Source organism: Capricornis sumatraensis, chromosome 14 (genome assembly GCF_032405125.1).
Source record: "Capricornis sumatraensis isolate serow.1 chromosome 14, serow.2, whole genome shotgun sequence".
In the NCBI taxonomy this organism is placed as follows: Eukaryota; Metazoa; Chordata; class Mammalia; order Artiodactyla; family Bovidae; genus Capricornis; species Capricornis sumatraensis.
The window spans coordinates 40,228,005-40,251,343 of NC_091082.1; the positions used below are offsets into that span (position 1 = coordinate 40,228,005).

The 23,339-nt window shown below is 35.7% G+C and overlaps 1 protein-coding gene across 3 annotated transcripts in view; it reads left to right on the forward strand.

Annotated features, from left to right (window-relative positions):
- The window catches only part of ADSS2 (adenylosuccinate synthase 2), a 32,016-nt gene extending 9,430 nt beyond the window's left edge, over positions 1–22,586 (forward strand). The window contains exons 2-13 of one of the 3 annotated variants that reach the window (XM_068985904.1): positions 4,239–4,341; positions 5,143–5,211; positions 7,141–7,191; positions 8,068–8,134; positions 8,407–8,514; positions 9,541–9,622; positions 12,361–12,487; positions 13,668–13,822; positions 14,984–15,108; positions 16,334–16,431; positions 20,005–20,154; positions 21,473–22,586. In XM_068985904.1, coding sequence (XP_068842005.1) covers positions 4,239–4,341; positions 5,143–5,211; positions 7,141–7,191; positions 8,068–8,134; positions 8,407–8,514; positions 9,541–9,622; positions 12,361–12,487; positions 13,668–13,822; positions 14,984–15,108; positions 16,334–16,431; positions 20,005–20,154; positions 21,473–21,525 — 1,188 coding nt within the window. In that variant the 3' untranslated portion in view covers positions 21,526–22,586. The remainder of the gene's footprint in view (positions 1–4,238; positions 4,342–5,142; positions 5,212–7,140; positions 7,192–8,067; positions 8,135–8,406; positions 8,515–9,540; positions 9,623–12,360; positions 12,488–13,667; positions 13,823–14,983; positions 15,109–16,333; positions 16,432–20,004; positions 20,155–21,472) is intronic. The other 2 variants (XM_068985903.1, XM_068985902.1) reach the window with 2 other exon arrangements.
- Positions 22,587–23,339: the final 753 nt, after the last annotated feature.

The window sequence follows — 23,339 nt, forward strand, 5'->3', positions numbered from 1 at the left end:
TTTTCCTCAGAGACTTGCCACACAATATGCAGCCACCTTTGAGCCCCACTCATTTGTTTAATGGGGTTTTAGATGGTATATTTCAAAATTAAAAATGTTCAAAAGTGAAGACATCTAAGATTCATAAAGAAATATTTTCTCAATTGATATGGTTGATCTGCAAAACAGCATTAATTACTGTTCCACAGCTCCTTGTTTCTATAACAATTGAACATATTCTGTTTTTTAGTTAAGTAGTATAAAATACACAGCTTTGATATTTAGAAGTATTTGTTAAATGCTGCATGAATGAGTGGGATCATAAGTGTTATGGGAATTTAGCAAAGCAGCAAGAGGTAGTTTACATATAGCTATTAATATAAATATGTGGTTAATGTTGTATCTGGGAGGATACTTTTCCAAATTTGCTTTGAGGTATCGTTTAAAAGTAGAATGAAAGATATATTTATCTTCTATCATTTATCTGGCCTTCCCAGCGCTAGTTAGGAGAAACATTAAACATAATTAAACATATATGTCCTTGCTACTTATCTAGGTACATACTGCAGAGAGTTGCCCATGTGAGAAGCTGTTCATCGCAAATGTGGGAGTCTGCAGTTTAGAGTACAGTTGGGCCTCCATATCCATGGGTTCTCTATCCAAGGATTCAACCGTCAATCAAAAATAAATTGAAAAAAAAAAAAATCCAGAAAGTTCCAAAAAGCAAAACTTGAATTTGCTATGCTGGCAACTATTTACATAGCATTTATGTGGTATTGGGTATTATAATTAATTTGGAGATGATTTAAAGTATCCCTGAGGGTTTGCATAAGTCATATGCAAATGTTGCACTATATAAGGGACTTAAACACTTGTGGATTTTGGTGTCTCTGGGGGTCCTGGCACCAATCTCCTGTGGATACAGAAGGAGGACTATCTGCCCTGGTAATGTGGTCGTGGGTGTTGGTGGTTGGGTGAGACTGGCAATGGTAGTTCTACTGAAACCTCTTTGTTTTTGCTGTCTGCTGCTAACATGTGACCCCTGCTTGGACCTGTGTTTCAGAACAATTTCCTCAGCTCCCAAGAAGAATTTCGTATATTCCACACAATTTATGGGCTTCCCTGGTGGCTCAGATGGTAAAGAATCTGCCTGCAATGCAGGAGACCTGGGTTCGATACCTGGATTGGGAAGATCCTCTGGAGGAGGGCATGGCAGTCCACTCCAGTATTCTTGCCTGTAGAGTCCACATGGAGAGAGGAATTACAGTCCATGGGGTCACAAAGAGTTGGACACGACTGAGCGACTAAGCACATTGCACACAAAACTTACACATATTTTAGGTTGGCATCCAAATAGGCAGTTGAAATTTGAAGCTTCATCTGAGGCTTTTTGTGACATGACCCTATACTAAAAGTTTTATCATATATAGATTTGTCAAAAAAATGCCTTATGAGTGGCTCCGTCTCAGTTCACCTCAGGACTCTTCTGCACAGCAAGTGTTTCAAGATTAGAAGCTTTTACACCCCAACCCTCGTAGGGCACTAGTGACCAAACATACTAGCTAATGCACACATTTTCTCCCTTAACTCCTCAGCAGGATAATTTAGGGTTATTCTTGAATATATTTAACCATATTTTCCTACTCAATCAAACAATTTAAGTGGGATTTAAACCATATAGTAATCCTTACTAAGGCATTGACTATTGAACAATCTTGTTTAATGTTTGAATGAGCAAGCTGTTCACGAAAGTGTAATTTCAAGCCTTTTGCAGCTGAACTTTTCCAGCCTGAACCACCACCTGTGTGTAAACTTGGAAGAACTCAAAGAATATATATTGCCCTAAAGTCATTTATCACCAGTCACAATGACCTGTTTCAAACAAACAAATACATCAGCCACTATCTTTCCATCATTACGTCCTGTCTTAGTAAGATACTATCTAAGAGAGTACTAGGCTTTGTTATACACAAAAACAACTGAGTTAAAAATTATTTATCCAAATGACTATATTAGTATATCTTTAAAAACAACTGTAAAAAAAAATGAGTAAAGAGACTTATTTTAAAAGTCTACATCAAAATTACAAAGTAGATAGTTTGTTTTATATTAAGCAAATGAATTAAAAAGGAAACCGGTTCTGCTTAAATAATAACATTTTATTGATTGTTTCAAAGCACTAGTACTTTATAACAGTTTAATATGAATTCATTAAATTTAGTGTTTTATAACAATTTAGAGTAAATAGTTATAATAACATTAACATTTTCCTAAGATTTGAAGAAATTTTAATGAGTTTTCATACTCTGAAAATATTTTTCCTGAAACTTGGAAGTTTCCTAAATGACAGAAAGTTGTGATAAAAAGGCTAATTTTGGTATGAGGGATAGAATGAAAGAAAACCCATAAAAACCAAGTAAGAATTGTCCTGTGGGTTATTTAAGAAAGACTAAGATCAATATGTTCTTTTTTTTTTCCAGTATATTCTTTAGTTTATGTAATGTTTTAGGATTCTGTCAGAGTTGGTGATAAACTTGCCCAGGGTAAAATAATAATAAAGTATGTACCAGGAAGTATATTGCAACATTGTTAATAAAGACGAAAGATTGGAAACAACCCAAATGCCTTTCTGTGGGACCAGTTTAGTAAATGTATGTGTCCTTATAAAAAAGAATACAGTGCAGCTGTTGAAAGAATGAGGTTTTCCCTTTGCAAGGTTATAGAGAATGAGCTTTAAGATTTGTTAGGTAGAAAAGCAATTTGCCCAGGTATGTATCTTTGCTATTATTTGCATAAGTGGAATATGCAAATATGTGTTTGTATATGCAGAATTACTTACGGAAGGACACAAAAAGCAGGTGGAAACAGCAGCCTTGTAGCAGGGAAGGGGAGAGAAGAGTACGAGAGAGACTTCACTTTTTACTGTACATCCTACTGTGCCTTTTATATCCATTTGCAGATATTGCCTACAAATAAGTAAACAGTAAAAAAAAATATTCACCTGTTCCTTTGATGGTATCAAGTGAAGGAGGTATTGCTTAAATCCCTGCTTCTGTCTTCCTGTGTCTTGTCACCTACCTGTTATCTGGTGGACTTCAGGCTACCACTGCCAAGTCTTTTTTTTTTTCTTTTAAACATACATGACATAACTCTAGTCTTTAAGCAAGGAATTCTTTGTACAGTGCAAAACACTGTAAATAAGTATTTGCTTTGTTGAAAATTTTTTTTGCAGGACCTATTCTGGCATTTTTGTGAATTCATGATGACGGTAAAAGTACGTAAATTTGGTAGCCTTGTGATCAAGTTAAACCAGTCATGTCCTGCAAAGATGTTGTTAAACTTTTTATTTGTTCAGATATATTCCTAGTTTGTTGTTTATTTTTAAATTATTGTTAGTGTTCTGTAGATGTTTAAACATAAATTGATTTGTGTCTTTTCCTCATGCTTTTTAAGCTTAGAAATTAGAAAAATTGTCTGATCACTTAATACTGTCTCATTTGTACCTGATTTTTTTTTTTGTACCTGATTTTTATAATTCAGTTTCACATTTTGTTTCATAGAGTAGAAATTTCACCATGGATTTTTACTATGATGCTCAGCTTTAGAAGTTCCTTGACCCAGTGTATTACTTTAGCCAGAGACAAGCAGATTCAAGGAACTGGTCACTAACCAAGCTCACAAGACTGATTTTAAAATTTAAAAATTAGTCTTCAGGATAACTAATAATTGAGGGAATTGCTTGGGAGATATCCTAGTTGATAAATCAATATAAGAATAATAATTTTAGGTCAGAGTTGCTTGTCACACTTTTAGGACAATGAGAATTATATGAATATTTCTATCAAGTTAGGATAGATTACTTTTTCAGCTTTAAGGATATTTTAAAGATCAGTGTCATGGATAATTAAGTAGATTGCTACATGTTCCACATAGTGCCAGAAACAGAATAACAAGCTGATTCTTCCCTGTACTTTGTTCATTTTTTTCTCTCTTTTTAAGATGGAATATGTCTTTCAGTCTTCCAGAAATCTGAATTCTCCAATTTCTAGATCCTGTTAGGAATAATCACTCAAGTAAGGAAAGGAGAGAGGATGGCCAAACTGTTGTAAGCCTCTAGAGAATAAGTATTCGCGGCAGATACTTGGGTTGCCTCAAGTAACATTGTCATTTTAGTAGGAAATCATTAATTCACTTTGGAAGGAATTATATTGCTTGTCATATTCATTGTTAGGTTTAGTTTTCCCAATCTTGTATTTCAGGGAGGAAATAATGCTGGCCATACAGTTGTTGTAGATTCTGTGGAGTATGATTTTCACCTTTTACCCAGTGGAATAATTAACCCGAATGTTACTGCATTCATTGGTAAGTATGTAAACTGAACTTAGGGATTTTCTTCCCCCAGTTGATAATAGTGTTTATTTTTCATTAAGCTTATTTAATCTCTAATCAAATGATTTTTTGATTGCTTATTAATCCTGACAGTGGTACCTCCTGGAATATACCTGACTTTCACTGTTTAACACATCTTTTAGATCTTTTAGCCCTAATACTTTTTGGAATGATTACTTTGCATTTATTTCTTATTGGCATTCTTAACTGTGTAGCAAAGTGTTGGATCATCAAATCAGGTTTCCAAGCACTATGAAGCATAGTAAGAAAAGCGAGAAGTCTGTGTTTCATGGATGGATTCTGAATGCTTGTAACATAAGATGCAATCTGACATTTTCTCTTCTAGTCTTTTATTTTTAAAAATGCTAATCACAACCCAGTAAATTGATTTTATGGCCACTAATTGGTTTGAGTCCCCAAGTTGAAAGACTCTGATCTGGTTCAGTTTGCCTAAAACTATATAACTGGTTCCTTTCAAAATAACAGTTTCACTTCATTTCAAAGAAATTTCAAAGCTTGTTGAGTGTCGTTTTAAGTGTTTTCTATTATGTGTATTATGTTCTATTGTGTATTTACATTTTACTACTTTTTAAGACTTGGAGTCATTTCCGTGGTAACTCCCTGATAATTAGAATGTTCTACTAATCAAAGTGTATCACTCTTCTACTGTTCTAGATAAGGATTATTATAAATGTCTTTGTTTAAATATCATTATGTATTACAAATATAGATGTCTAAAGTTGGGATTTATATGTGTGTATTTTTTTTTTTAAGGAAATGGTGTGGTGATTCATCTACCTGGATTGTTTGAGGAAGCAGAAAAAAATGTTCAAAAAGGAAAAGGTATGAAAGAATGAGTCTGCTTTGTCTGGTAACCAGTTATTTGTTTTTTGGGGGAGATGGGCGGGGATAAAGTTTTAAAGGGACTCTCATTCCAGAAAAAAGTCACATTTTTATCTTCTACTTTAAAATTGCAGGTTATTGTAGGACATAATTTTTATGTCTTAATTTTTATTTATTTTAATAAATTTTTATTATATTTTATTCATTATAATCAGTGTTCTAAACAAAAGACAAGCATAGCAAATTCATTGTGTAAGTCCTGATGTTTTACACATTGGTTGTCTGCAAACCTTATCTTTAGGTAGCTAGAATTACTGTATGTTGGTGGCACGACTCTAGGAAACAAGCTCATTGTGTCACTTGTGCTTGCTAGCATCTTCTTCTGCACAAACCAAAATTAGCTTAAGGCAGTTTCAGGAAGCCACTTAGCCCATTTTGTACACCATTAGCCTCATTTCCGAGAAGATCTGGAGGTCCCTTGGTTACTACTACCCAGGACAAAAGAGGGTTGTTTAGATCCCTCCCTCCAAGTGAGGTAAACTCTTCTATGCAGTATATCCACTTCCATCTAAAAAAAAAAAAAAGAGAGACTTGATTTCCTGCCTTCTCTTATGTTTTCTGGAGTTTTGAAAGTCCATTTACATTCAGTTTGGCTGCCTTTCTAGGGTTTGAGGGGACTGTGACAGTACAAATAAAACATAATTGAGAAAAATCATTAGTGTAGTTTCCCCTTAACTCATGTTTAATACACTAAGTCCTATTAAATTTTTAAAGTTTATCTTTCATGCATAGAAGTAGCAGTCTATCCATCCTTAAGTGTTCCTGACAACTAAATCTGACTTAAAAGAATCCTGTCTTGCTTCTCTCTCTGCAGTCTTCCCTGAAATTTTACCTGTTTGTGTGTCTGCTTTCTTTAATTGGTCAGGTCGAGGTTCCCATGCTACTCTCCGCTGTTCTTCATCCCCCTTTACAGTTTTGCCCTCCTGTTTTTCCTTCTGCCCTACCTAACTCAGCTGAATCCACCTTACTGAATTTCTTTGTAATATTTACTTTGTAATATTGCCTAAGCTAACTTTAGAATACGTATGTGTTTACATGTCAACAACTATGGGAGGGCTTAATATCTTCTTTATAAGGAATATTTTTAAAACAAATCTTTGAATATTATCAAAAGTAATTAATTTTTACTATTCAAATGCTAATTTTCAAAATTAGTATTTGGTGGCTTATCCTTAGAATACATATAACCTGGGCTGGGTGGCTAATCCTTAGAATACATATAACCTAAGGTTCTGTCTTTAAAGAAAAATATTTAAATTCATTTATTTATTCATTCAACAGTCATTTTCTTTGAACATTTATTGGATGCCAGACCCCGTGTTATGAAAACTCATGACTCCTACTCTCACGCATTTACACTTAAATGGGAAGATACATAGATCTTCTTATAATTCAGTGTGATAAGTACAGTAATTGATAGTACTTTGGAAGAATTAGTGAGAACATTTTATTATTTTGTTTAATCACATTTTTTGTAATTGTCTTGAGAAAGGGCACTATTCCCAAAATTAACTCCCTTTTCTCAAAATCCTGCCCATGCTCTGCTCCTCACTCCCCACCGCTGACAAAATGGTATTTTGTAGCATTTGTGTTTTTGGATGCTTAAAAGTATTTTATGTGGCTATGGCTGGCTTGAGTTTGGAACAGCTTAGAGCAAAACATTTAGAAAGATAGAATTTGTGAATGAGTTTGTATAATGACAGATGAGAAAATTCTTGTTAAATATATTTCCTATACAGAAGAAAAGATACTAAAATGATTACTTCAGTGAAAAACACTTTTTAAACATTGTATTTCTAAGGAAATTAAGATTTAAAAATTATTATACAAATGTTCAATTAAGCATGTCTATTCTTCCCTTCCTTCTAGGTCTGGAAGGCTGGGAGAAAAGGCTTATCATATCTGACAGAGCTCATATTGGTAAGGGGATGCAGTATATTAACTGTCTTTTTATCAGAAACATATGAAAGCATTTAATAGATGATTTGATCTTTAATTTTATTGAAAACTAAGTAGGATGAATTGTAACAATTGAGTTTAAGTACATGAAATATTATTAATATTTTTTTTCTGTTTCTGATAAGGACTAGGTTAAGATTACCTACTTCTGAAGAATTAGCTAATCAAACGAATAAGTAGTATTTCAAGAGGCTTTACTACTTCTGTTTGAAAATAAATGATTTCAAATTTGCACATATTATTTATTTGCACATATTATTAACCTATTTATATCTTTATATTTATGGCTCATTGTCAACAAGTATATTGAGACTTTGCTTTTTATTCATTGTGATAATGTTCCTTTTAATTGGAGTATCTAAACTATTTACTTTTAGTATAATTAGTGGTATGGTTGAATTTATATTTACTCTTTGTTTTCTATTTGTTCTTTTTTTTTCTCTCCTGATTTCTCTGGGATTTGATTTTTTTTAATATTATCTCCACTATTAGCTTATGAGGAAGAGAAAAGGGAGATGATCAACATAACCCCCAAATTATTCTAGAGTCCAAAACTTGCAGAGAATATCTTAGTAAAATGAGCTTTATAGAATTGTAGGGTAGGCTATTCCAAAATTACTGTCTTAAGGACTCATTTGTAAAAATATGATCGATTGCAATAAATAGGAATGAATGATCAGGTATATTTTCATAATAATATACCAGTTAGGATTGTATTTGTCATAAGGAAGCTAGGCTGAAGGGATTTGTAACTTAAGTAATTTAAAACAAAATACATTTTGCTTTCCTACATTACTTTTGAGTCAATAACAGCTGATTTTGTTTTTTCTCCCTCAGTATTTGATTTTCATCAGGCAGCTGATGGTATCCAGGAACAACAGAGACAAGAACAAGCGGGAAAAAAGTATGTTCGGGTTTTTGTGGGTGTGTGTGTGAGCAGTTTTAAGCATATCTAGTCTTTTTTTATTTCAATTCTAGGCCAGAAGTTTAAGAAAAATAGCTATTAGACTATCCTGTTTAGATTTCAGAGAAAATCAGTAAGATCATGAAAATAACCATCAAGCAAATAGCATAAATAGAAAACATTCATAGTAACTTAATTCTTTGTGGTCAGCTGACCATTAAGAACTGGATCTTTCTTTTCTAACTCAGAGCTTGTTTTGATCTATTTTTAAGTTTGGGTACCACAAAAAAGGGCATTGGCCCAGTTTATTCTTCCAAAGCTGCTCGGAGTGGACTCAGGATGTGCGATCTTGTTTCTGACTTTGATGGCTTCTCTGAGAGGTAACTATCTTGTATTTCGAAATGGAAAGAGCAAATGGATTTTTAGAATTTTTAAAACTCAATATGCAAATTGATAAAAATCTGTATTCTAGTTGATTCGTGGTGGTTGGCTTTTTTGTTTCTTTTGAAATACTAAAGTTATTTTTTATTACATTTGAATTGGTCCTTAATTTGAGATTAACTTCATGAAAATAACATGATGTCGATATCATATGAGTACCCCCAGAAAGACAAAGCCAAAATTATATTTAAGGATTGGAATTTAGAATACTTTACGGAGAAATAGACATGTTTCCTGGGGGATGTGGCAGTGCTATGGTGGGGTCTTCATATCCTAGGGTCTTGATCCTTAGATTTTCAAGTTCAAAGACATTGCTGTATCCTTTCACCTAGAAATAATTAGGTTATCAAGTATTTGTGAACTAACATGTATCAAGCTCAGCTTGAAAAGTAGGAATGCCACCTTGACATTTAATCACTGTAGAAAAATCTCCATGGGAAACCTAATAATCATCAGTAAACTATATGGTGTCTCAATGATGAGTTAGTTGGTTGCATCTAATAACAGCCTCAAAGATCACTCGCTGTATCCATTTTCAGTCAGCAGTTTGTCTGTCTGCATTGTTAGGGCACCTCCAGTGAGAATATTGGAGACAAGTTGCTAATGTCTGCCGCTGACTCTCCTAAAAGCATTATTTTAGACCATCCCCTTTTATCTTTCACAGAGTATAATATAATTAATTCAGATTTAAGTCTTGTGGTTACAGATTTGAGTCATTCTCTGCTCCTCCTGCCCCTCACACATCACCTTAATTATATTGTTGATATTCATATCAGCAAAACATATTTTGAATGTATCATTTATTCATATGACTGACCTTAATTAGATTCTGTTTCTCAGAGTGTAACTTCATTTTGGGGATTGTTATTAAGACCACTTAACTCCAGAAATCACTTGAATGGAATAAAATTATTCAGAATATTTTAAAACAGAGCTAAGGTCTTGATTTATCTGTTTTTTCTCAGGTTCAAAGTTCTGGCTAACCAGTACAAATCTATATACCCTACTTTGGAAATAGACATTGAAGGTGAATTACAAAAACTGAAGGTAAGTCTGAAAGCATATAGGCCTAAAAGGACGTGGCATGTTTGAGTAACTTTACATGATGTGGCTTTAACAAAACATCCAGTGGGAACCAGGGAGCAAGAATAAAGTATTTGAAAAGGAGTCTGACAGGCTACAGTGAATGAGATCACAAAAAGTTAGACATAGTAGGAACCAAATCATAAGTCTTATGTTGATGTTATATGCAGTAATAGGAAGGTTAGCTACTCAATAATTTTGAGCAGAAAAAAAGGACTAACTTTGTATTATATTAAAATCACTCATAAGCATTTGGAGGATAGATCAACTAAGGGACAAATGAGAGATGATAACTTTTAAAGCTAACCAGCACATTTAGGACTGATACCCCAAAGGGTCTGTTAAAGGGACAGCTCTAAAGCACTGTACTCTTTAGAGACATAGAAGGTTATTGACCAAAAATTAGGACCACAGTTGGTGCCTAAGTTGGTCAGTAATCAAGTTGCCTATCCTCTCCACCCTTCCCTTCCTCCAAAATCTTTGGAGTTTCAAGCTGCTGACTGTTACTCTTTCTTTCCTGTGAATAAGTATGACATCAGTTCCAGAACTGAATAAGAATTTACATACCTTATATGTCATTTTAGAGTTGTAGCAGACCTTAGGTATACCTACTCATTGAATTTCTTCTGAAAAAGTGACCTTCAAGGGACACTGTGAATGTTAGGTATTTGGATTTCAGTATATTGCTTAGAATAGACTGCCACTTTGTTTTCATTCTGTCATTCAACAAATATTTTAAATTTATTAGTAGCAATTTGAAAATATTTACATGCTAATATACAGGTGTATTTTTTCAATTCTATTCTATACATATTCCATATGAATGTAAAGGATATGAATAATAGTGACCAGAATTAGGTAAGAAGATTCTTAATAGGTGTTGAACAGTATTCCCCCCTTATCCTTGGTTTTGCTTTTTGTGGTTTCAGTTTCCTGTGGTCAAGTGCGAGACAACTCTTAAATTTTAAATTTGAGACGTTCTGAGTAGCGTGATGAAACCTCTTGCTGTCCTGCTCCGTCCTGCCCAAGACATCAGTCATCCCTTTGTCCAGTGCATCCTGCCCATTAGTCGCTGACTAGCCATTTCCCTTGCCAGATTGACTGTCCTGTTATCACAGTGCTTATATTCAAGTGACCTGTTTAACTTACTAATGCCCCCAAGGTACAAGAGCAGTAATGGTGGCAATTTGGATACACCAAAGAGAAACCATACAGTGAAACTTCTTGACTTAATAAGGAAAGAGAAAAATACGCTGTGTTTGCTAAGGTCTACAGTAAGAATAAGTCTTCTTTCCATGAAATTGTAAAGAAGGAAAAAGAAATTTGTGCTAGTTTTGCTGTTGCAAAAGTATAACAGTGTTTTACACAATTATTATATTATTATAGTATATTGACATAAGTGTTCTATTTGATTATTGGTTATTGTTGATCTCTTGATGTGCCTCATTTATAACTTAAATATTATCAAAGGTGTGTATGGATATAGAAAACATAGTGTATGTAGAGTTTGGTATGGTCTGTGGTTTGAGGCATCCCCTGGGGGTCTTGGAACATATTCCCCTAGGATATGTGGGGGGACTGCTGTATGTTGAACCAGGACTTTAAGGAACATGATGAATGGTACAGTCATTCCAGCATTAAAAATAAAGGACTAAAACAGGAAGAAGCATGAGACTGGCTGCTAGAGCCAGAGGGGGATTATGTGTCCATCAATTGGTATAACATACGCAGTGAGTTCATGAGTGGATCTTGGAATTTCCATACTGGTCTGGCTAAACATGGTTGAAACTAAATTTTATTGCAGTTATACTATAGGCTTTGGGGGAACTCTTATTTATATTTTTAATTGAATCTCTAGAATTAAGCAGTATTATTATACTTTAAACATGTTTTGAGAAAGTTTTATCATGTTTATGTGAGTTAGTATTGATATTACTAGTAATACTGCTAAGGTATTTTACTGTAATGGAATACAGTGGGAAAAGAATATTAGTAATCAATTATTGATACTTGCTTGCTTGGCAGTGTCACTGGTGGCCCTCACAACATTTTGAGAAAGACTTTGATGCGCTTATGGTTATATGGACTCTCAAGTGCTGCTTTTTTAATACCTACAAAATATAAAAGCACAATATTCAGTTCTTTTTATTTTCCTAAAAGCTGGTATATGAAGTATGAGTACTGGGCTGTTCAGAAGATTGTTATCATTATTTGCAGTGAGGTTGAAGTAGAACCTTTGAGTTTCATTGTATTTCTGCTGCTGCTGCTGCTAAGTTGCTTCAGTCATGTCCGACTCTGTACGACCCCATAGACGGCAGCCCAACAGGCTCCCCCATCCCAGGGATTCTCCAGGCAAGAGTGGGTTGCCATTTCCTTCTCCAATGCAGGAAAGTGAAAAGTGAAAGTGAAGTTGCGCAGTTGCGACCCCATGGACTGCAGCCCACCAGGCTCCTCCGTCCATGGAATTTTCCGGGCAAGAGTACTGCTTCTCTTCAAATAGTGTCTCTTTTCTGGTTCTGCAGAATCAGCATGAGAGACCAAAGCCAATCCAAATGTTGCAATAGGGTGAGCATTGTCACCAGTCCCTTTCTCCTTTCCAGTTGTCAGTTTTCATCGTCAAAAGTTGGGTAGTTTTTACTCACATAGTTTACATTGTAAATTTAATAGTATACATCGAGCTTGGTTTTTGTCTTTGTATATAGGGTTATATGGAAAGGATTAAACCAATGGTGAGAGATGGAGTTTATTTCCTGTATGAAGCTCTCCATGGACCACCAAAGAAGATCTTGGTAGAAGGTGCAAATGCAGCACTACTAGATATTGATTTTGGTAAGTGAGATACAGTTTACAGGGAGCATGACTGAGTCCTAAACTGCTTAAGGTATGCATAATTAATGTTAGCATTAAAGGATTTTAGAATAAGGCTTTTTGCTTGTATATTCAGAAATGATGAAAGTTTGTCATCTTATCCTAACCCTTTTTTAAAAAAGGGAATATTTTGTGTTTTGCAGTTCATTAGAAAAATGAAATCACTCTTTGGGTCAATGGGATTTTTGTTGTTGTTTGGTTTATAGCAATTCCAGACTGTATTTCCTTGGAACTGAAAGATGATTAGATGAATTCTGTGAAAGAACCTGTAATTCAACTTTTTAAAAACTATCAAGAGCTAATAATATACATTGTTACTAAGCATGCACATCCTAAGATCTCTGGAAGTCTGTTTAATTAACTCCCTGGATGTGAGATTCTGAGTTTAAAAATTTGATGCTTATCATCTTCAAACTACTGCCTTTGTTGGCCTTTCAAGCTAAACCTGATCTCTCAGTATAAGACTGTTCTCAGTTGTTACTAACATTTCATTGACTTTTGACTCCAAGTAAGCCAATTAAAGTGTATTTCTGTACAGTAGGTATATATTCTTGATATCATAATATGCCTATCCAATCTGGAAGAAAGCAGTGTCTAATTAGCATAGGGGATAGTTCAAGTATAAAGAGGATCTTGGGGTCAGGGTTGAGGAGGGTAGGAAGTACACCTTTGATTACTCTTGTCATTTCTGGGGTTTTTTCCCTGAAGAGACATCAAAAGCTCATAAACTGTGGAATACCACAGAATTCTTGGTGTACTTTTGTCACTCCAGGCTGCTGGGGTATCCGTATCAAGGGAGTAAAATAAATTTACTCCTGTTTTAAATTAACAGGAAAGTATAAAATATAAATCTACATAGTAGGATAACACCAGAGTTTTGGCATTAAATTAGGTGAGTACCTACTGGACAGAACCGAGTAATTGCATGTACTCAAGGAGCATCTGTAGTATAGCACTACAGCTATAGCTTAACCACCTATGTTTTTATCTCTACAGACAAAAAGAATCAGGAATAAAACATCGAGGCTTTGAAAGGGTGGTTCCATAAGTCTGTCAAATACCTAGAATATACTCAAAGGCAGAATTTTAAAAAATAACGTCTATCATTTGTGTATATTTTACTGTTTGTTTCTGTTTTTAGGAACTTATCCCTTTGTGACCTCTTCAAACTGTACAGTTGGAGGTGTGTGTACTGGCTTGGGTATGCCCCCTCAAAACGTTGGAGAAGTGTATGGAGTTGTGAAAGCTTATACAACTAGAGTTGGTATTGGTGCCTTTCCTACAGAGCAAGACAATGTAAGCCTGTTTCTCAGTAAATCTGATTCAAAAGTTTGAAAATTAAAAATCATGCTTTTTTTCTTAATGAATTATTGTCTTTTATGCATTTCACTTAATTTGCAAGATTAATCAGCACCACTTTAAAGAAAATTACATATACCTTTATTGTTAGTGGCAACAGATTGGCAACAAAAGGGGAGAGATTAGTGGGCACTTAAAGGTAACTGTAATTGCAGGCGAGTGAAGGTGGGTTACGAAGGGGATTAAGATAGTAGAGGGAGAATTTAAAAATGACAGGTATCTTTCACCAAGAGCTTATTAGGAGTCAAGGTTGAGGAAAGTGGTCTCCAGACATTGTCTAATCATAGCCTACTGTTTACTTGGTGGTGACCTCAGGCCAGCCACTGTTTAATTGCTATAAACTTAGAAGCTCTTTGTATCCTCACAGCAACTCTGGGAGCTGGGTGCTGTTACCATCCCCATTCTACATATGGGGAAACTGAGGCCTGGAGAACTGAAGGAACTGCCCCAGGCCACACAGATAAACAAGGCTGAAATTCAAACCTGACAAAGCAGTATTTTAGTTGTAATTCCGTGAGAATATGTGTAATAATGAAATGATGGCTTTAATCAGAAAGGTATAAATTAAGGAATAGATACATGATAGATGGGAAAATTAGGTTGTAGGGAGTGGCTGTAGCTTAGAACTTTGAGCATTGTTTTCAATTTTAATTTTCTTCAAAAGGACATTGTGGTAGCAACTACTAGATGGGAATTTGCCTTATGGTTTTCAGGAAAATCATCAAACTACAGTTCTTAGAACAAATTGGACTAACTTACCTATTTTAGTAAATATTTATTAGCAGCTTAGTTTTTAATATGCAATATTTATATATGTTAATCTAAATTTTTAGAAGTTATCTGTATAATGTAAAAAAATGTTGGTCTTAAAACAGTAGTTAAAAAATAAAGTCAAAAGTGAATGTATTTCAAATAATGCCTCCTTCACATAAAATCTATCTCTGTGAAATTATACCTTCCAATTTAGTTATTTTTTCTGAAAGATGTTTATCTCTAAGAAACTTCATGCCTTGTTACATGATCTATACCATGTTATGTGATCTACTAGATTTAGAGTATTGGTATTCTAATCCTAAAGTTTTATTTTCCGTTCTTTAGGAAATTGGAGAATTATTACAAACAAGGGGTAGAGAGTTTGGTGTAACGACAGGAAGGAAAAGAAGATGTGGCTGGTTGGACCTTGTTTTGCTCAAATATGCTCATATGATTAATGGCTTTACCGCGTGAGTATTCTTAGAAACACGTACTTCATAAATGACAGTTCATGAGTACAGGTTAAATTTTGTGGAGTGCAAACTTGAGGTAGTGCACTAATACAAAAATTTCACTCTTTAGACTCCAAATGAAATTGCAGTTCAGAAGTGGACCAAAATACAGGGGAGGGGTGCATAAGGAGAGAGAGAGCCTAGTTGTTCTCCCTAGACATCCAAGGTTGGGAGAGAAAATCTTGATGCTCTTACATGCAGATAAGTTCAGAGGGAGGTAAGACAGGCAGGTAGAAAGGTGAGTAGGTAGATAGATGGAGCAACATAGAGTGTGTATATCAGAGGGGAGGCAACGTAACTGGTTCAGTGGATAGGCTTGATTGACATCTGACTTCTGGATTCAGATATCAGATCCATACATTATGCCATGTGACTTTGGGTAAGATAATCTTTCTATGACTTTTTCATCATCTTTAAAATCTAAATAATAGTACTGTCTACATCAAAGGGGTATTTTGAAATCTAGATGAGAGTATATAGCATGCTGCCTGGCGCACTAAAAATGCTCAGCAAAAGTTGCTATTAATATTGTATACACATAATAAATATAAAAATGTATTCATGTTTGTATTATTTAGGCTTAACTTTTAGCAAATATTAGAATAAAGGGTAAAAAAATAATCTGTGGACAAGAATCTCGGACCTAGTGTTTTATCTAATTTCTATAGATTTTCCTAGAAAACTGTTTTCCAGTCAATTTATTGGGAGATTTTGATGTGTTATGAAGAAATCATCACTCTCATTTGACAATTTCTGACCAGAAGGGTAGTGTTAAAGGCGAATGAAGAAATGAGGCTTGATCGCATATGTGTTATGTAGCGTACACGTATCTTGTCCTTCACGTGGAATAGTCAGTTTTGCTGTGTCAGCCACAGAATGCATCCTTTACTCCAGGCCGCCCTCTCTGGATATGTATTAGTTGATCCTGAGAAACTGAGCGAGAGGATGTGGATCTATCAATCAGTGAAAATCTGTTACAGTTATTAGAAAAGTGATCAGTTAAGTCATTGTTTTTAATAGAGGAAAATATATCCATATATTGCCGTGTAGTGTTTTATGTGTGGTATGCTTTAAAATATAATTCTAACCAGTTTTCAGAATTGCTTTGAAACTTTTAGCTTTGTATGAATTCTCCTTTACTCCTTCATCAAGTTGTTGACATCTCCTTTTCTTCCAAAATTAGGTTGGCGCTTACCAAATTGGATATTTTGGACATGTTTACGGAAATCAAAGTTGGAGTTGCATACAAATTAGATGGTGAAATTATACCTCATTTTCCAGGTACTCTTTTATTAGGTGTATGTATCAGAGCAATTCATAAAACTCTTCTGTATAATTTATGATATACAGCCACAGACTTGAAATGCCCTTTGTGAACAGTACAAGTATACTCACTAGCATTTGTTTCATAGTTGCTGTGGATTTGGGTGCTGTGTCATGACAAGCTTGTGTTCACACTTGAAATAGGAAAGAAGAGACATGGTACCACTGGGCCCAGTTATGCTGCTCCTGAATCTTATCTTCCCTACTTTGAAAGTAACCTCTCTGTAGGCATTCCTTGAGAAATGTGAGATAGGAGAAAAGAGCCCTGCTTGTCAGGGTAAGCAGGCTCTTAATACATTAACCCACTGTGTCCGTCAAGCTACAGGAATGATTTTTTTCTAACTTATGTGTCTAAAGTAGATGGATGTAAGGAGATTTCCTACTAGAGCCAGTGAGTTTCTTCAGGCATATCTTTAGTTATATGAGTTCTTCAGTTACTCAGGAAGTTCCAAAAATGTTTTCATTTTCCAGAAATAGAAACTGTTAAATTGTTTAGTCATCCTGGAAGACTAAGAATATGTCAAATGAAGAAATATTGACTAGCTTAATGGAACTTGGTAGACTGGTAGGTTTTTGACCAGTCCTTGGGAATTGAGAACTGTGAGTTCTTAGAAGCATGTTTAAAGTCATTATTTGTTAGCTGACATCTGGGCCATCTCCAGTTTGGCTTCTTCTGACTATTTTTTTCCTTGATTGTGGATCACTGTGTCTGTGTCTTATGACTTTTGGTTGAATATTGGACATTGGGCATAATATGTTGTAGAGACTTGGATTCTGTTATCTTACTCTGAAGAGTATTGGTTCTTATTTTGGTTTATTTTAGTTGAATTACTGGCTTGTCATCCTGAACCTTGTATAGCTTGGTTTTTTTTATACTTTGTTCATATAGTATATGGAGAATGCAAGGTGTTTCCCAGATCTCTCTAACCTAGTGTGAGAAAGTCTCCAAGTTGTCTCTGTGGGTCTTGGCAGAGCTTAGGTTTAGGCCTTGTTGAGGGGTGGATGTGGGGGGTTGGGGGAGCGGGCAGGGTGAGGGAGAGTCTGTAGTAGATTTCAAGCTAAAGTTTGGTTTTTACTTTTAGTGAACAGCCTTTCTGTTGTCTCAGCTGGATGCCAGGAGAGTTAACAAGGTGTAAAGAGATCTTTCCAGTCTGGCAGTGCTGGAGCTCCAATATACCCTGTCCCTTCCCTTTCACCAGCACTGCTTGACCTCTAGAATCTTTGTCCCACTCAGCTGTGTGACAGCTGCTATCCGGTAAGCCTCCCATGGGACCGTGTATGTATAGTTGAGCTTTAGCCATGGTACCTTCATACCCATTTCTGGCGGAGGAATACCATCTCTGTATAGCTCTCTCCTCTCTGATGCTTGCCCTTGATGATTCTAGCTGCTTCAGCTTTCCTGAAATCTGATATCTATGTTCTCAGGTCAGTGGGACCACCATTCCCTACTGACTCCAGTGTCCTGACTTTGCTTGATCAAGAAATTGTCTCTGGCAGAGAGTTAAGTAGTTTCAGGAATTGCTTGAGTTTTCTTCCTCTCAGAGATCACAGTTTGTGCTACCTATTGACCGCTACCTGGAAAGAGCTGTCATGTATTTTGTCCAGTTTTACAGTTATTTATGCTAGAAAAGTTCGTCTAGAACCATATACTCCATCGTGGCTAAAAGGAGAAGCCCCACTGAGTCTCTTGATTTCTTCTTCTATGGTCTGTCGCAAGCAGCGCGACTTAGTGTGGTTCCTCACTTTCTCTAGATGTCCACGAACGTTCCTAACATGATGCATTCTCATTGTATCATGGATCATAGGAGAGAACTCGTGTATCCATATATTCTTATTAAACTTTTTATTCCACCGCTTGCAGAATCCTTTCATCCTGTACCTTTAGGATCCAGTTCTGTACATATTCCTTTTGCTCCTACTGGTAAATACTGGCTCAGTCCCACAGATCCTTCAGAATATATTTCCTCTCCTCCTTTAGCAGGCCCCGTGACTTCTTGGCCAACTTATGTTTGCATGTCAGGAGAGGAGGCCCTGAGAGGCTTCTGCATCATCCTCAAGCCAGGGGAAGCCTCAGCCATTCTGCAGGCCATCAGTGAATCTGTAGAAGGATTCAGCCAAATGTCTCAAAAGTCTCAGGGTCCCACTTTTTTCTCAAACAGGATCTGGCCTTGTCATAGCAGATTCGCTGGATTTGAGAGTTCAGCTTTCTCTGGAGCTCTGCCGTCTGTATGACTGAGTCCTAAGCCTGATCCTCAGCTCTTCCTGCTCTCCACTGTAGGAGATGAGATTCTCTCTAGGTGTTTCCATTAACCTTTGATTGTCTTTGTCCAGTTCATGAATGGCATCCATCCAGAGCTGTTTCCCTTGTGCTCATTTCTCAGTACGTCAGCTATTGCCAGTGCCTTACCTCCCACCATGCATCCCAGTTCACCTTCTGTGAACAGTTGCACTACTAGAACATGCCAAAGGCTGTACTCTCTCTACCACTAGCAATCATCCTCATTGCCAGCCTGCTGGCAACAATCCAGCTTCCACACCCCATTCTAGGAGCCTTCTTCCTCAGACCACTCCTGGCACCAATTGTCTTACTTTTGGTTCCCTGGGAAACAGTCTTATGTTACAGAGATGTACGTGTAGGTAGTTTGTTCACAAGCGCTCTGAGCAACAATGTCTGTAAGGGAGGGAGAAAGAAGTAGCAGGATTAAGCAGCAGTTGAACTGCCAAGAAGTTCCATGAAGAACCCTCAGTTGGTCCCATGGGAAACTCTAGGACTAGAATAGTCCTCCGGAGTAGTCCCAAGTTAACGTAAATAGGCAGGTCCTTCATATCCCCATTTTGATTAGTCATTGGTATGGGCTGCTCCAGGGATACCGCTGAGGAGATTCTGAACTGTGCGTTCTCAGCAGGCAGTACGCCCATAGCTGGGGGATTAGCGTGTGACTCCTGAAGAGGAAGTCTGGACAGTGTACCATAGCATCCACCATACAACCTCCGGTCAAAGACACTGTTCTTGTTTTAGTACATTTTTGGCTTCTATTAGGGAGTACAGAGAAACTGGTTAGGTGAGATAATGAAGACATTTTTCTGCTAAGTCTTTGTATACAGTCACAAAAACAAATAGAGGATTTCCCAGGTGAGAGCACGTATGCAAACCTTCTTTCTGTGACATTGCTGCCGTTATACGGATCCATAGCCCCCAATCCACCGTATGGAAGTCTAAAAAGCTCTGCAAACGGAAAGTTGTAAGTTTGGCACCAAAACTCATTTGACAGCAAAATGTGACTTGAACTGATGTTAGAATTAATAACACTATCCACTTAGGGTGAATAATCCTATTGCTGCAGAAATATGTTTGATTATGAAATACTAGATAGTGTACTGTTCTACCTCCCTAAATTCTGAAAAATTATAGATTTCAAAACATTTATTTGGCTCCAGTGTAAGAGATAGTGAACCTATGATGTATTAAAAACTCATTTGACAGAAGGCAGTGTACACCATGGGCAAATATATTTATTCTTTAACTTTCAGCAAACCAAGAAGTCTTAAATAAAGTTGAAGTTCAGTATAAGACTCTCCCAGGATGGAACACAGACATATCAAATGCAAGGACTTTTAAGGAACTACCTATTAATGCACAAAACTATGTTCGATTTATTGAAGATGAACTTCAAATTCCAGGTAAATATACTTTATGAACAACTATTTTTTCTACTTTTGATTTCAACTGTCTTTGAAATAGGATAAAACAGATTATTCCTCTGTAGAGTACTTATGATTTGCACAGATGCCCAGGAAAAGATAAAATATCTTTCCGTAATCCTTCACATGCCTCAAGACAATATATTACCTCTCACCCTTTTTGACCCTGTTTTTAATTCTTTGTTAGTCTTTTTTTTTTCTTTTTGCCCTATGACATTCATTCTTATTTCTTTCTCCCTCTTAGTAATAAATCCTTTTGTCTTTACCACCATCAAAACTGGTTTGTGATTTCTTTTCCACTTGAGGTTAAGCCACCCTTGAGAGTTGGTGAAGTTTCTTGACTAGATTTTAGGAAATAATAGATGCAGAAGATAGGAAATCCAACTTGAAAAAAACGAAAGAATAAAGAATAAAACTTCTTTATTAAAAAAAAAAAAAAGCTAGCCAAGGAGTTAGACATAACTAAATCATGGCTATGAACTAGTAATGTGAGATCTGTCTTTTAAAACATTGCTTTTTTCCCTTTGGTACTGTTGGAGATTTCAGAGACAAAAGGTAGAGTGGAAAATATCCTCTGTATAAAATCTGTTGTTCACTTAACCTGTTTTTATATTGCTGATTATATTTGTGGTTCATCTCCAAACATGAATCTTGTTTTCCATATTGCTAGCTGTGTCTCCCAGCTTGATATTAAATCTTGTAAGCATGTTTGCTCATTGTACTTCGTCAGTGTCTTCTGAAATATAAAAAGCAGTGAGTTTAACAGTGACATCTATAAAATGCCGTAACGGTTTGCCCATGTCGTGCCGATGAGGAGAGATTCCCCTAGACTGGTACAGAAGCCAGATTCTCAGGCTGTGCAAATTAAATAGTATTCTCTTCCAGATATTTCTACTTGTTGTGAGATATGCACGTTACAGTGTCACTTCAGTGTCCTCTTACTGTCATCTATTTATTAAAGATGCCTATCTTTTCTAGTTAATTAGGAATTTGATTAAAGGTTCTTTAGGTCTCTGCTGGTTTGGGCCAGTATTTTACTAATCACTAGGAACTGAACAGTTGTAAATATTGTACAATTAATACAGGAAAATTTTAAGGCATATTACCCTGTCCTGGATGTTGACTGCACATTCTGTTTAGAAATTGGCATAATCTGCTATTAGAGGAAAAAGATAGCAAAAGACATGGGGGGAAAGTTAAATGGTAACACTGAGAAAAGTGGGGGATCTGTTAATCCCAAAGATTGAACATTATACATGGACTAATGCTATTCTTATCCTCTTTTTCTCCCTCTCAGTTAAATGGATTGGTGTAGGTAAATCCAGAGAATCTATGATTCAGCTCTTCTAAGGATTTCCAGTGATGCAAGAAACACTCCTGGAGAGGCGGGGAAAGGACTTTCTTAAATATTTCGTTTATGATCTGCAAATTCCAAGAATAAAGACATTGAAGTGAGTTTTAAGCCCTACAGTTGTTTCCAGTCTTTGAGATGGATGGCTGGTGTGGAGATACACTTTGGCATTTTCCAGTGTCAGCTTCCTTAGCTGGCATAATTGCCAAATCATTTGTTGCTCCTGCTGCTCATGGTGCCACGTTTTCTTTGAATGTTTATTAATAATATAATCAATGTTGTTTGAAATCTAAAATAGAATTACTTTCAGTGTAGTTTTCTTCATTATTGTTATTGTGTGTTCATAGGTTTTACCTCTATTGAATGGTAAGAACAATTAATGCAGTTTTGCACAAATATTTTTACATTCTGATCATTCATTTCTGTCACTGTAACCTTTGTTGTTCGAAAGAAAATGATAAGAGAGAAGTCCTGTAAATTTTTGTAATGCTATAAATTCTGTTTAAATTGTGAACTGTTTATTTTCTGCTGAGACCATTGCAAATTTGAGCTTTGGTGGTAGGAAGGGATTATATTCATGAGTCCTCTAATTTGTACAGAACACAAAACTTATTTCTCTTGTGTAAATTATTTAACATATTGAACATTTGGGTAAATGTTCAAAGAAAAAAAAAAAAGTGTTCCCTAAAATAACAATTGTAATGTTAAAAAACTTAGTCATTAAAAGATCTGTTGTGATATTTGGTGGATATTTTTCTTTAATTTCAGACATTAATTCTGAAATGTATAGCTTTCTTACCATTATTTCTAAAGTCAGATGGGTTGATATTTGAACATCGTGCCTGCCAGTATGCCTACAGAGTCATCTATAAGTGTCCAAATGAAACCAACTTGTTGGTCATAATTTTGATCATGCCTTTATTTCTTCTTTCTTGAAAAAAAAAGGGTGTTATTTTGACTATTTGGCTTAACATACTGCATTGTAGATTATCCTTCAATGAACTATTTTAAATGTTTAAATTAGGTGCCACTTAAATTTATTTTATTATACCATCAATAGCTGATTAAAAAGAACCAACTATTTCTAGTATGTTTTGTGTATTGTGTTTTTGTTCTGATAAGAGAAATAATAGTAATACTACTAGTACGTATAAGACAGAGTTTTACCTTTATAGTGTGTGGGGGTAAAGTGAGGAAAACTCAACAACAGAATCTTTGAAAGGATCTAAGTGTCTTTTATCTTTACTAAATGTATTTAGATAGTTTTTAGAGTCCATTATCTTGGCTATAAGCTTCACATTATTAAAATGTGTTTTTAGTAATGGCCCAGAAGCAAATACAGTGAGCTGTTTGCGGACTTCCCTGGTGGTCCAGCGATTCTGCATTTCTACAGCAGTGGGTGCAGGTTCAGTCCCTGGTCAGGGAACTAAGATGCCACAGGCTGAGCAGTGCAGCCAAAAAGTTAAAAAAAAAGTGAGCTGTTACTAATTAAATTGGTTGAGAGAAGATGTTCTTCAGATACAGTTAAGTCTTTAAAATCTTAGGCAACTGTATTAAAATAATCTTTTGTTGATCAAGTATATATGCTGGGTATTAGGTATGTGATAAGTAAGTACACAGTCTTCCTAAAGTTTATTGTAGTGGGGAGAGCATGCTAAACAAACATATGCTAGGATGGAAAAGTACTGGAGTGCTATGCAGGAGAACCTAATCTAAATTTGGGGAAGGTCAGAGAAGGCCTTGAGTAGAAATAGCATTTAAACAGACCAAAAAGATAAGTGGCTGGAGTACAAAGTAGTCAATATGCAAAGAC